The sequence below is a fragment of the Clarias gariepinus genome, chromosome 7 (assembly GCF_024256425.1).
Source record: "Clarias gariepinus isolate MV-2021 ecotype Netherlands chromosome 7, CGAR_prim_01v2, whole genome shotgun sequence".
Taxonomy (NCBI): Eukaryota; Metazoa; Chordata; class Actinopteri; order Siluriformes; family Clariidae; genus Clarias; species Clarias gariepinus.
The window spans coordinates 18,194,136-18,206,522 of NC_071106.1; the positions used below are offsets into that span (position 1 = coordinate 18,194,136).

At 37.9% G+C, this 12,387-nt stretch overlaps 1 protein-coding gene across 2 annotated transcripts; it reads left to right on the forward strand.

The window, feature by feature from the left end:
- The first annotated feature begins 33 nt into the window (after positions 1-33).
- On the forward strand, positions 34-9,268 carry si:ch211-216l23.2 (uncharacterized protein LOC565061 homolog). Of its 2 annotated transcripts, none has more exons than XM_053500344.1 (9): positions 34-264; positions 592-668; positions 2,683-2,766; positions 2,890-2,972; positions 3,165-3,288; positions 4,296-4,495; positions 6,379-6,654; positions 7,880-8,059; positions 8,421-9,268. In XM_053500344.1, the coding sequence occupies exons 2-9, from the start codon at positions 616-618 to the stop codon at positions 8,915-8,917; spliced, it is 1,497 nt and encodes a 498-aa protein (XP_053356319.1). In that variant the 5' UTR covers positions 34-264; positions 592-615; the 3' UTR covers positions 8,918-9,268. The 2 variants fall into 2 exon arrangements, with proteins under 2 accessions (XP_053356319.1, XP_053356318.1); XM_053500343.1 differs by having other exon boundaries at positions 36-264; positions 7,877-8,059.
- The last annotated feature ends 3,119 nt before the right edge of the window (positions 9,269-12,387 follow it).

A 12,387-nucleotide genomic window follows, 5' to 3' on the forward strand; every position in this document is an offset into this window, starting at 1 on the left:
AAGAGAGAAAAGTGCAAGATGCTTCATTAGGAGCTGGTTCAGTCTCGGCTCTCCGGCAGGTGGCGGTATACGCTTCCACAAACACTTGCAGCAAATCCTACCGAGGAAGAATTGCCTAATAGCTGGGAAAACAACCTAGCGATTGGTTCATTAGATTTTTGTAAATGAATTCTCATTTTCCTTTTTCCTGCTAAAGTCCCGAAGGTGTAACTTTTTTTTTTTTTTTTTGCTAATACTAGCAGAAGTGTAATCCATTCACACCAGGTATGCTGCTTAAAATAGCAATTTGGTGTTAGCTTAGAAGCTATGTTTACCTTCAGCTAGCCATAGATAATACAATTCTTTAGAAATTTGCTTACTTTTAGCCAACATTAATATTTAACTAGTTATAGAGATTTATATATATATTTACAACTGTTGCTAGTTGTAACTGTACAGTGATGCCGTTCCGCCCATTTTATAACTAGCTAAAGAGCATCTTTTAGCTCCACTCCCCGCAGGCTGTATAGCGGTTAGAACTTAGAGTTATCACAATGTGGTTTGTGATTATATAACCGTGTATTTCTGATCCCTTACATGTTCCCGGTGTAGTGTTCAACCCGGAGCCGGTTACTGATGTCGTCGTGGACGCGGAGAAGCCGGCGGAGGCAGTCTCATCTCACCCGCGGGTATTTAACACCTCAGGGACACTTCACCTGGAGTAAATAAATGAACTGCACCGACCTGCTCAGTGCACAATACACACATTAATAATAATAATATAATATAATATCAAATTAAATATACAGTGTTTTATTTAAAACTGTACTGATATTTTAAAAAGTCCTTCGCATTATTTCTGGAATGGAAATCTGAATGAATTGAGATCTGAGATCTTCTAGCAAATTCTACTTCTGTTTGTCACAGACACAACCATACACAGTGAGATATGCCGTGAACTGCTCACATCACTGTCTGTGACTTAAATGTAATAAAAATTAAAAGAAAAAATGTAAAAAAAATTAATAATAAAAAAAAGATACGAATACAGTGGAACCTCAGACTCGTCCTTACGAATTTTCCGGAGCTTTTTAAAACTTGCGTCAATGGAAAGCCAAGCAAAATGAGTTCACTAATTTAAATATTTTTTGTTCTTTTTTTTTTCAGTAAAAGCTACTTCAAAAGGGTCAACCCACAATACCAACTTTTAGACAACTCACATGTTTAAAAGTTAAATCTTTTTTTTTGTTGTTGTTGCCAATATTAATATATTTGGAGGCTAAAACAGATTATCTGCATTTACAATATTTAAAGTGGGAAAATTCACATCGCAATACGATTTTCTTTCGCCTCACGAACTCACCTCAAGAACAAATTAAATTCTGTGTCGAGGTTTCACTGTACGTAATTTGTCGACATAATTGCTCAAATCATGAGTTGTTTTGGCACCCGGTACACCTTCAGTCCCCCCAAAAGAAACAGTAAACTGCACGCTGCTCTTTTTCATGCAAATCACAAGTGGGGCATTTATTTTTGCTCGCACTGCAGTTACAAATTAACTGATGTAATCGTTCATATCTGCCCAGTGACTGAGGAGACAATAGCCTTGAACGGAGAGCTCTGACAAGACAGTCCAGCCAACTTATGTTTTGTATATGTTTGCATTTTATGTTGTAAAATGTTGCAGTTCCTCTATGATCCTACAGGTGGTGTGAAATATAGTGTCCTGTATTTTAGAAGCAAATTGTTTAAGTTTGTTTAGAAATGTAACAAATTTTTTTATATCAATAAAAGTAATATCAAATCAGGTTATTTGGGTAAGTAAGGTAAAACCTGATTTCTGCTTTTGTGTAAAGTTTAATGTAGAGTCTATGCTGGACAAGTGACCCAGCATGGTGAGCTTTTATACTTGTGTGCAGGTGCATAAATGAGAGATGGTGTTCAACTCTAAAAATGGAAGTGTAGAAGAAGTTGGAAATTCGTTGCGACTAGGTGGACAATTTACAGTTGTGGTCTGTGTCGCTGCAACGTTTAGGTACTTGTTGAGGAAGCATTAATTAGGTTTAAGGGTCTGTCTCTATTTTATCAGGTAACGAATACTAAAAGAACTCTGTACCAAATATAACAGCACTTATAATAATATAACACCACTGTATTGGATCTCTAAAAACAAAAAAGGCCTGGTTATGATTCACAGACCCCAATTTGAAAACCACTGCTGTTTAAATCCTGCTCATCCTGTAAGACTCAGAACCAGATATAGAACCTACTCATAACAGTGAAAAACATTAAAACACTACGTGCCAAGCAGACAATAATTTAGTATTCAGACCACAGCAACTGACATAAAGGTTGTGTACATGTGAATTGTGTTTACAAAAACAAATTCAACAATTAAGAAACCTATAAAAAATTTTTTACAGTAGTTTAGCATTTGTTTAGGTTAATGTTAATGGAATGTTTTTTTAAATTATGTTTAGGCTAGTGACATCAAAGACATGTTACAAATAATGAAAATATAACACATATGAAAAACATTGTAGTTTAAAAAAAAGAAAAGAAAAATGGAGGTGCAACAACTAATTAATAATAAGGTTTCTGAGGCCTGAGTACTTTCTAGTTGTTTTCTAAACCTAATCCGCAGGTTACACATTTGTTTAGCACTATTACTCTGACATCAAGTTATCTTTTTTTTTTATTTAGTGGGGCTAAACCTTTTCGACCCTTTCGAAGTCAGCCATATCCAGGTCGAGAGGAAAGAAACGACTTGTGTCATGAAACAGAAAGGTACAACCATATGAAACTCATATCTGGTGCAGTTCCTGAAAATAACAAATTTTTACTCAAAGTCAGGATTCTGTTAAACCCCAAAATTTTAACTTCATGTATGTTAATCTTTGTCTTTTTTAGCTTTGAAAATGTGGAACAGAGTAATGATTACTCCGACCCTACAGACTATAAACAGTACGACCCTTCACCTCATGAGCCAAATGGTAATTATTCTAAGGTGTACATTCTTAAGCCATGTCTTTAATAATAACTGTCTTATTTAAGGTTCTTTAAGTATTTCCAGTGTTAGTAGTCCATTTGCATGTAGAACCCGCAATAAGATTATTGAAATGTGCATTGTGTGGAGTTATTAAGTTGTTTATTGTGAAATAATTTGCATATTTGCCCTCCATCAGTTACCTCACTAAGGGATGGAGACAAGCGCAGTGCCCTGTACCAGAGATTTTATCAACATTTCCATGGAGATGGAGCCAAGCAGCCTGCTGATTGTGTCGTTCTTGCTTTAAACAACCAAAAGTTGTGAGTACTTATTTTATTAGTGTGTGTAACACTTTTTTTGTTTTTTTGATTTTTTGGAAACCACCTGGTTACTTCATCACTGAATTGAGGTTTTGTTTGCTTTTATGACATTATATCACGTTATAAGCTGACCATGTGGGTCGGCAAAATATAATATTTTATATGTAATTCTGATGTATACAAAAAAAAGTAATGTATATCTATAATGTATAATTTTAATAATTAGCTGACAAATTTGAAAGGTAAACTGATGGATGAATGTATAGATGTTTTTCAAACACTCAAGTTTGGTTACACATGAAAACATATTTCTAAATATGTCAATATTCAATTTTACATTTTAAATATACATATTTTAAAAAATTAGTTGGAAATCAAATAAAAAAAGAACAATAAGGCGTTTCCTTTATAAAATTTCACGATCAGTTCATGCATATGGATACAAATAATGTTTTAATGATTTGTTTTAGAGCTTCAGTTTAATGGTGACCTCATATATGTCATGGTGACTTTTTTTTTTTTTATTCACTACTTCTGTGTTTCTTTTACACTGAATTGTGTGTCTACTTCTGTGCATATATCCAACAAATAAGGAAATAGCAGACCAAATAAATCTAAAAAAATAAATAAAGAAAATTATTATATTAAGGATTTATACCCTGAATCTGAGTGCTTGTGTAATATGAGCGCTAAGTGTATACCATGTTCATACTATATTCAGCCTGCTGAGGCTCCAAGTAGTTCTCCTAGAGGACAGAAAAATTCGTAGTGCTCCGAAATACACTATCACCAATGATCAATTCAGCTTTACATTTGAAAAATGTAATTTTAAAATGTTAGCTGCCCCTATGTTTTAATGTTATTATTTTAAATCTGCATGGCGAACCTGTAGTCTTTAATAATAATACACTCCGAGCACCGCCATGCTGCTTCCTTCCAAACACATTTTTCCAATCTCCTTTGCCCGGAGGTCCATAACAAGCTCTCTTCTTCTTCTTCTTTCAAAGGGATTACGCGAAATCATTAGGCCACTGTTTGCAGGAGCGTGGCCTCTTGGTGGAAATGCTTTACCTGCGTGCAGAGTCAGGCTTGACCCGGGCCCTGAAAGATGTCCGCTCTGATGGTTCCCCCTTATGTATTCTCGTCGAACAGACTAATGTAGCGCTCTCCTCGTGCACAGTAATCATATTTTCAGAGTCCCTCAAAAGTAAGTTTCCTTTGAAACAGCTGCAAAATCTCTAGTCTAAACTAACATAAGAAAATACATTGGTGTCATGGTAGGCATCCCTGTCATCCTTATCAGCCGGTATGTTCTCGGTCAGATGCAGTTTTTAAAAAAAATGTGTATATGTCATAAACACACATTATTTATTATCAGTAGCACCTGTACACCTGCTCATTTATTCAACTACACTGCCTGGCAGAAAAAGGCTGCTATTACACTATTATTTCTTTGGAAAGCCTTTAGCTTTGATTAGAGTGAGCATCCTCCATGGTTATGTTTCAGCAGTCTTATGCAACATCACAACATTTATTTCTATCCAAGTTTGCATTACATTTTTCCTGAGATCTTGTAATGATGATGGGAGAATAACTCCAGCACATTCTAAATACAGTACATTTAGTTTGAACTGATGAGTCTTGTTATTGTCAGCCTTGAATATGCCCATGCCATCAGGAAAGAATTATCCATTGACGTGATGACCTGGTCTTTTAGTACCTTCAGGTTGTCAGATACCTTCATTTAATTTCTATATAATGTTGCTGAGATCTGACCAACTGAAGCAACCCCAGATCATAACACTGCCTCCAGAGACTTGTACAGTGGCCACTATGCATGATGAGTACAACCTTTCTGTTCACAACAGTTGTCAGTAGTTGTCTAAGTTTCTAGGAACCTGATCTGGCCTGTCTCATGAGCAACGCACAGAACTTACACTTTATTCTTATACATTCTATGTAAATATTTTTTTATATAAAAATTCCAGGTGATTCCAGCCACTTCTGAAAATCTCAATACTGCCATCAAAATTTATCTAACAGTTAAACCCATTTTCCCCTTCCATGTTTGATATGAACGTTAAATAAAATTCGTGACCTGTAGCCCTATTTCTTAACGCATTATATTGCTGCCGCATGATTGGATAACTGATGTGGATAACTGTATTAATGAGCAGATGTACAGGTTTCCTCATTAATATTTCCAATGAGCGTAGTGTTTAGTATACTTTGTGTATGTACTACACACATGAACACCACAATACAAACCATTTCCAAATCAAATCAAACATGGTGCATGTTTTAAAACTAAACTTAACTAGAAGATGCAGAATATATGAATATATATATATATATATATATATATATATATATATATATAAAAGTTTTTTGTCCTTTTCTAAGATACAATAAGAGCTAAATCCTAACCTAATCCATGGTATTTGTAACTGGGATAAATAAAAAAAAAAAGGATTTCTTTGGAAGCAGTGGCTTATTCCATTTGTTTGGTTGTTAAAAGTTCAGGTTACCTCTTTCACATTTCACACTTTTACTTATTTTGTCTTTGATCAAGTGTACCAAGTGGAACTAACAAAACTTAAAGCAGAGTTTAAAATGTGCAGAAGTTAAGAGATAAAAGTATTGATTTAAATGTTCTTATAACCTACTTGGCGACTCTTGTAAAATCCTCTTTTGCAAATAGAATTTTTGATATACTTTATGCCATCCTTGTGGAACAATCTGAAATACTTCGTATTAAATATATTAAACTAATAAATTACTCTCAGTCAAATACATGGGTAAATAAGGTTAAAAAAACGGAGTTAATATGAAACTTGCTGCTAATAAACTGAAACAATCAAAAAATGTACATAATCAAAATTTAAAAATGAGGACTGTCATCAGTAGTCATCAAAAACTAATGACATAACCTTGCTTGAAATTAATCTGTTGGCTAAAGACTGTGTCTGGTGATGGCACTGAGCCGTTGCTTTCATTCTGCATAAACTGCAATAACTGACTGTGCACCTGCACCACAGCATATATGCACCTTTCCCCTCCAATGACCGAGTTTCCATTTCACTCTCACAGTTCACCGCAACATGCCCAGAGAGCAGGCTTTGGACCTGGTGATGGCGGAATATGGGTGTGTGAGCGGTGCCCGGCGACAGTGTGACCCTGTGGAGGCGGCAGCGAGGGCTTCCGAGCTCTCAGATGACTACCTGGAGCGGGCCAAGCTAGAGCGCCATGCTGTGCCCTCTGCCACGCGCCACCTGCTCCTCCTCATGGCTGAGGGCCTACACCTGTACCCAGAGGAGCTGGGCTCTATCGCTGCGTATGTACACAACCGCCAGGACCATCTGCAAGGTGAGGACGCATGGCGAGCTCCTGCTGAACACAGCGACAAAGTGTACGCTAGAGTTGAGTTGAGAAATAATGGCTCCTGAGTTGTTGTTGTTTGTGTATACTGTATGTTCTCTTTGGTGCATGTGTTGTCCGTATGAAAGTTTTGGGTAAATGTACTGTAAGTGTCATTGGAGCATTTGCCAGTCCATGGGCTCTGCTGTTGACAAATTCTGGCAGGTTCTAGATAAAATTAATGGCACAGATTAAATGCATTTTAATCCCTTATTGCTACTGAGTGTGAGATCTAAAGTAGGGTAAAATATAGTACCACGTCTTTTAATTCTGTGTGTTTTTAAAAACAATTTGATCGTAGCAGCGTCCTCATCCTCAGACGAATGTCCTACCATGTCATTATTTATTTAATAAAGCCAAAGACAAAAAAAAAACATGTGGCCAATATTACCTCCATGGTTTAAAAGCTTGTACCTTTATTAGCAATAACTTAAAGTAATACATGAAATTATTACTTTATCAGTTTCTCATCTCTTTGTAGAAGTTTTGTTTATTCCTCCTCAAAATGTTGTTTTAGTTCATTGAGGTTTTTAGGCATTCGCATATGCACATCATTTTAGTTGGGTTGAGGTCTGGACTTGGCCATTCCAAAATCTTGGTTCTTTATTTTTCAGCCATTTTGATGTAGATTTACCGGTGTCCTTTGGATCATCCTGTTGCAGGATCCAATTTCATCCAAGTTTTAGCTATCGGACAGATGGCCTCACATTTGCTTTTGATATAAACAGAGGTTTTCATGGCTGACTCAATGACCACAAGGTGGTCCTGTGGCTGCAAAACAAGCAAACCTATCCCCCATGCTTGACAGTGCGTATGGGGAGTTTCTGATGAAAGACTGTTTTAGTTTTTTTGCCAAACATGGCGTTGGACATTTAAGGCCAAACACTTTAGTCTCATCCTTGCATAAAACATTGTTACATAAGCTTTGTGGTTTGTTCAGATTCTGTTTTGTGAACCTCATGTTCATTCGTCAGAATGCTCCTATGTTCTTTTTAGACAGGAGAGGCTTTCTCCTGGCAAACCTTCCAAACAAACTGCACTTGTTCAGACTGTTCACTGACTTTAACATTTTACAATCATTATTTTAGTGTTGGCAGTTTGATATAACAACCTGTTTCCAAAAAAATGAATGAGTTAGACATCAGTGTTTGTTTTTGTTCTTTTCCTTCAGCAGCCTCTCCTGAAGTTGATGGTCAAGCAGCTCCCGAGACAACAAACAGTCTGCCTGCAAGTCTGGGGAATCCTCCACCCCTTCTCTCTACACCTTTAGGTCCCGCACCTTCTTCCAGTGATCACCCAACATCTTCCACTGGCATAGCCAAGCCTGCCCATGGGGTTCCTGTGAGCACACCAGGTTATTTATTCATTTACTTACTTGTAAACAAATTACAAAAAAAATCTACTTAATGTGTATAAACACACATTTAATAATGTGCTGAAAATGCACAGGGAACTAGGATCTCCCATATTATATTGTATCTTACAAGCATACTTGTCAGAACAGTATTTCTGGTCATGATAAATCAATTGAATACGCAATCCATCTTGTCTTGTTTCTAATATCTTTCCCATAAAGATAGCCGTTTGTCTGGTAAGCTAACTGTTATATAAATCTAGATATCTTGAGCAATGCAAAGGTAGCAGAAAAAATGTTGTGTGTGTATATACATACATGTGTTATATATGTTTTGATATCTTGACTATTTCTCCTCTAGACTCATATCCCAAAACCAAGCCTCCTCCTCTTCTCTCACTGAATATTCCTCAAGGATCTCCTCAGGGTCCTTCACCTCATGATCCTCCACCATCTCGTGGTCCAGCTGGGACTCAAGCTCCCTCTACCTCTCGTGGCCATCCACAAACGCGTGGTCCGTCTGCCCCTGAGACCCGTTCGCTACTTTATGGTCCTCCGCCTCTCCATGGTCCCTCTGCTCCTAACAGCCCCCCATCACCCCACGGTACTCCTCATTGTTCCTCTGTTTCTCAAAATCCACAACTATTAAGGGGTTCCACGGCACCAAGACGACCACCAGCTTCACATGGCACACATGCACCAAGGACACATGGCCCTCATAATGGACCCCATGGCTTCAATGTACGTGCACCACCACCACCTTATGGTCCAGCAATGCAGAACGGCCCAAGTGGGCTCAGAGCACCCCCACCCTTACTCAGGAACCTACGCATGAGAAATCCAGCAGGTCTTCCTTGAGATCAGGATTTTTTATAATCCAAAATTTAAAGCATTGTGTTTGTGAGTTGTCAAAACTTCCCTTATGTTGGAATATTTAAGAATAAGGAGATGATAAATAATTAGTTAGATAGTACAGACACCTCCCTCTATGATGACTCAGGATGTCGGAGGATATAAAGTTAGTGAAGCCACATAGAAACAAATCAACATGTTCTTGTTGTTACTTTAAGACTGTCTTAAGACTCATGTTGTCTTATGTATATTTTTGTTTTCAATCATGTGGATTTTATGCAGTATTGTTAGCTAATTTGTATTGTTCTTCTGTTTCTGGCACAATCCTTTCATGTTTCATTAAAAAGTTTCACATCCTTGCATTAGTTTTTTCTCACATATATTCTTATAGGAGTCAACAATTGGCTGGTCCATCTGTCAACAAGCTTTCATATTTCCTCATTACAAAAATATATTTTAGGCTGAGCCGTGAATGCATCGCTGCCTTCACTTATTTATCACTTTTGGATCTTTATCCTCATAGGGCTGCTTTCAGGGAGCTAAACAGGTGAAAGTCCAATGGAGCAAAATCAGGAGTACACCGTGTTCCAAATTATTACGCAAATAATATTTTTCTCTGATTTTTATAATTAGTCAATGCAAATGACAGTCAGTATAATTTTCAAGTCATCAACCATTAGGATATAAATCAAATTTTATTGAACAAACCTCCTAATGATAATATTTGTTATAAAAATAAAAATGCACTGTTCCAAATTATTATGCACAACAGAGTTAATTATGAAGTCATATTTACTAATATCAAAAGCTATTTAAATCAAAAACATCCCAACAGGGCATGTTACATCTTAACATAGGACCCCTTCTTTGATATCACCTTCACAGTTCTTGCATTTATTGAATTTGGAAGTTGTTTGGACAGTTTCTGCTTTAATTTTTTTGTAGGATGTCAGAATAGCCTCCCAGAGCTGCTGCTGTTTTGATGTGAACTGCCTCCTATCCTAGATCTTTTGCTTGAGGATGCTCCAAAGGTTCTCAATGGGGTTGAGGTCAGGGGAGGATGGTGGCCACACCATAAGTTTCTCATCTTTTATGCCCATCACAGCCAATGACGGAGCTATTCTTTGCAGCATGAGATGGTGCATTGCATGAAGATTTTGCTACAAAAGGCACGGTTCTTCTTTTTTTTACCATGGAAGAAAGTCAAAAACTCTATATACTTTGCCAAGGTCATTAAACGGGCCTACCAGCTCTCTCCCCATGATTCCGGCCCAAAACAAGACCCCACCACCTCCTTGTTGACGTTGTAGCCTTGTTGGGACATGGTGGCCATCCACCAACCATCCACTACTCCATCCACCTGGACCATCCAGGGTTACATGACACTCATCAGTAACCAAGACTAGTCTTCATGTATGTCTAGGCCCACTGCAACCGTTTCTGCTTGTAAGCATTGGTTAAGGGTGGCCGAAGGGTAGGTTAATGCACAACTGCGAGCCTTTAAAGGATCCTACACCTTGAGGTTTGCGGGACTCCAGAGGCACCAGCAGCTTCAAATACCTGTTTGCTGCTTTGTAATGGTCTTTTTTGCAGCTGCTCTCTTAATCCAAGGAATTTTTCTGCCATCTCCAAAATATTTTGCAGTGTCGGCAGTGTTGACTGTTGGACTTTTTCCCCGTAAATGTTCCAATACTGGCACTTTGAACATCACAGCAAAATGTAAGCATCAATTTTTTCTTGGTCTGCAGTTGAGGATGTTTCCATTCTCTGGCTTTTAGTGATAAATCCATGTCTCATCATCAGTAATGGATTCTCAGTGACCTTCCTTGAACTTCTCCATCCTTACATTTTCAACAAAACACCTTCTCTATACTGCAAAGAAAGTCTTTGATGAACAACAGCACCAGGTCCACACTCAGACCACAAAAAAACAAAGCACTGCTGATCTAAGCATCCATTTTTGCTCACACCGCAGCTACAAACGAACTGATGTAACATGTTTACACCTGCACATCAGTGACTGGGAGGACAGTGGCCTTGAATGGAAAGTGTTGATAAGATGAAAAGTTACTGAAATGCGGATAATTTTTGACCTCATTATCGATTCTCCCTCCACACTGTTGTCATTACCGCACATGACTGACACTCCACTTTTTCTTAGTGTGCTCCCTGTGAATTCCCATATTCACTTTTCTCTGTGAAGGATCTCCAACAAACAGCAACTTCATTGACACACAGTCTTCTTACCCGCAACCTCCCCTATTTATCCTGTCATAATTCATCCCCACATCGTGGTAATCTTGTGTTAATCCCAAACCCCTTCACATATCCCTTACCCTTTTCTCATCTAAACTCTCTGAGCTGTTTTTTATCTGGAATGATTTAGCACAACACCATTGTTGCTCCTGAGATCTACAGCCCGACACTTCTACAGTGACCTACAGCTGGGGTCAAATTTTAGTTATGTGTTTATTTTCGCAAATTTGTCAAACTTAAATGTTTCAGATCATCATATTTAATATTAAACAAATATAACCCTAAATAAATACAAAATGCATTTTAAAAATGATTTCATTTATTAAGGAAAAAAAAAACCCTAAATCATGATTACTGCCAGACCTGTTGAATCTAGAAAACACTTTAATACTGTAGAACCTGTCTGACAAAGTTGTTGTTGCTGGTCCTTCGGCTGCTCCCATCCAGGGCGCCATTGCAGACCATCTGATCCGCACACAACTTGGCACAGGTTTAACACCGGATGCCCTTCCTGACTCAACCCTCCTTTTTATCCAGGCTCGAGACCGGCGCTGAATCCAGTTGTTGGCTTAGGGGGCATTGGGTGGGAACTGAACCCGGGCTTTCCGTATGGCTGGCAAGAAACCTACCACTGAGCCACCAATGAAGCACGCTTAAAAAAAAGATAAAGAAATTAGTAATTGAATTACAAGAAGTAATTGACATGTATTAGTCTGGAAGGTCTTTCTTTATTTCTAAGGCTTTGGGACTCCAGTGAACCACATTTGCTGATTTCTCCATTTGTGGATAATGGCTAATACTTTCACACAACACTATTGACTTTAAAGTCAGGTAACAAACAATCACAGCTTGAACAACCTCCAGCTGGGTAACAAGCATGTATACTGTACTAGTGCATGTTCTACAGTGTTACGAGGGTTAAGGGTTGAGGTTATACTGTAGGAGGAGCTAGATCAGGCCCAGCTTCACTTCCTTTACTTTTGGTTTTGCAGTGACAGGATTACAAGGACGGAATAAAATAGAGTTTTTCATTGATACTGTCGCTTCAGTCACTTTAATCTTTGGGACTGCTCTTGGGTCATTTAATTGCACAGCGCTATTTGCGCATGAAGCTATTTGAATAACTCTTCCTTCCTTGGAAGAGTTCACTCACTCTTACTTCTAAACATCACAGAACACCAATTTTTGATGACCAGATGATGTGATTAAACACACAGGGC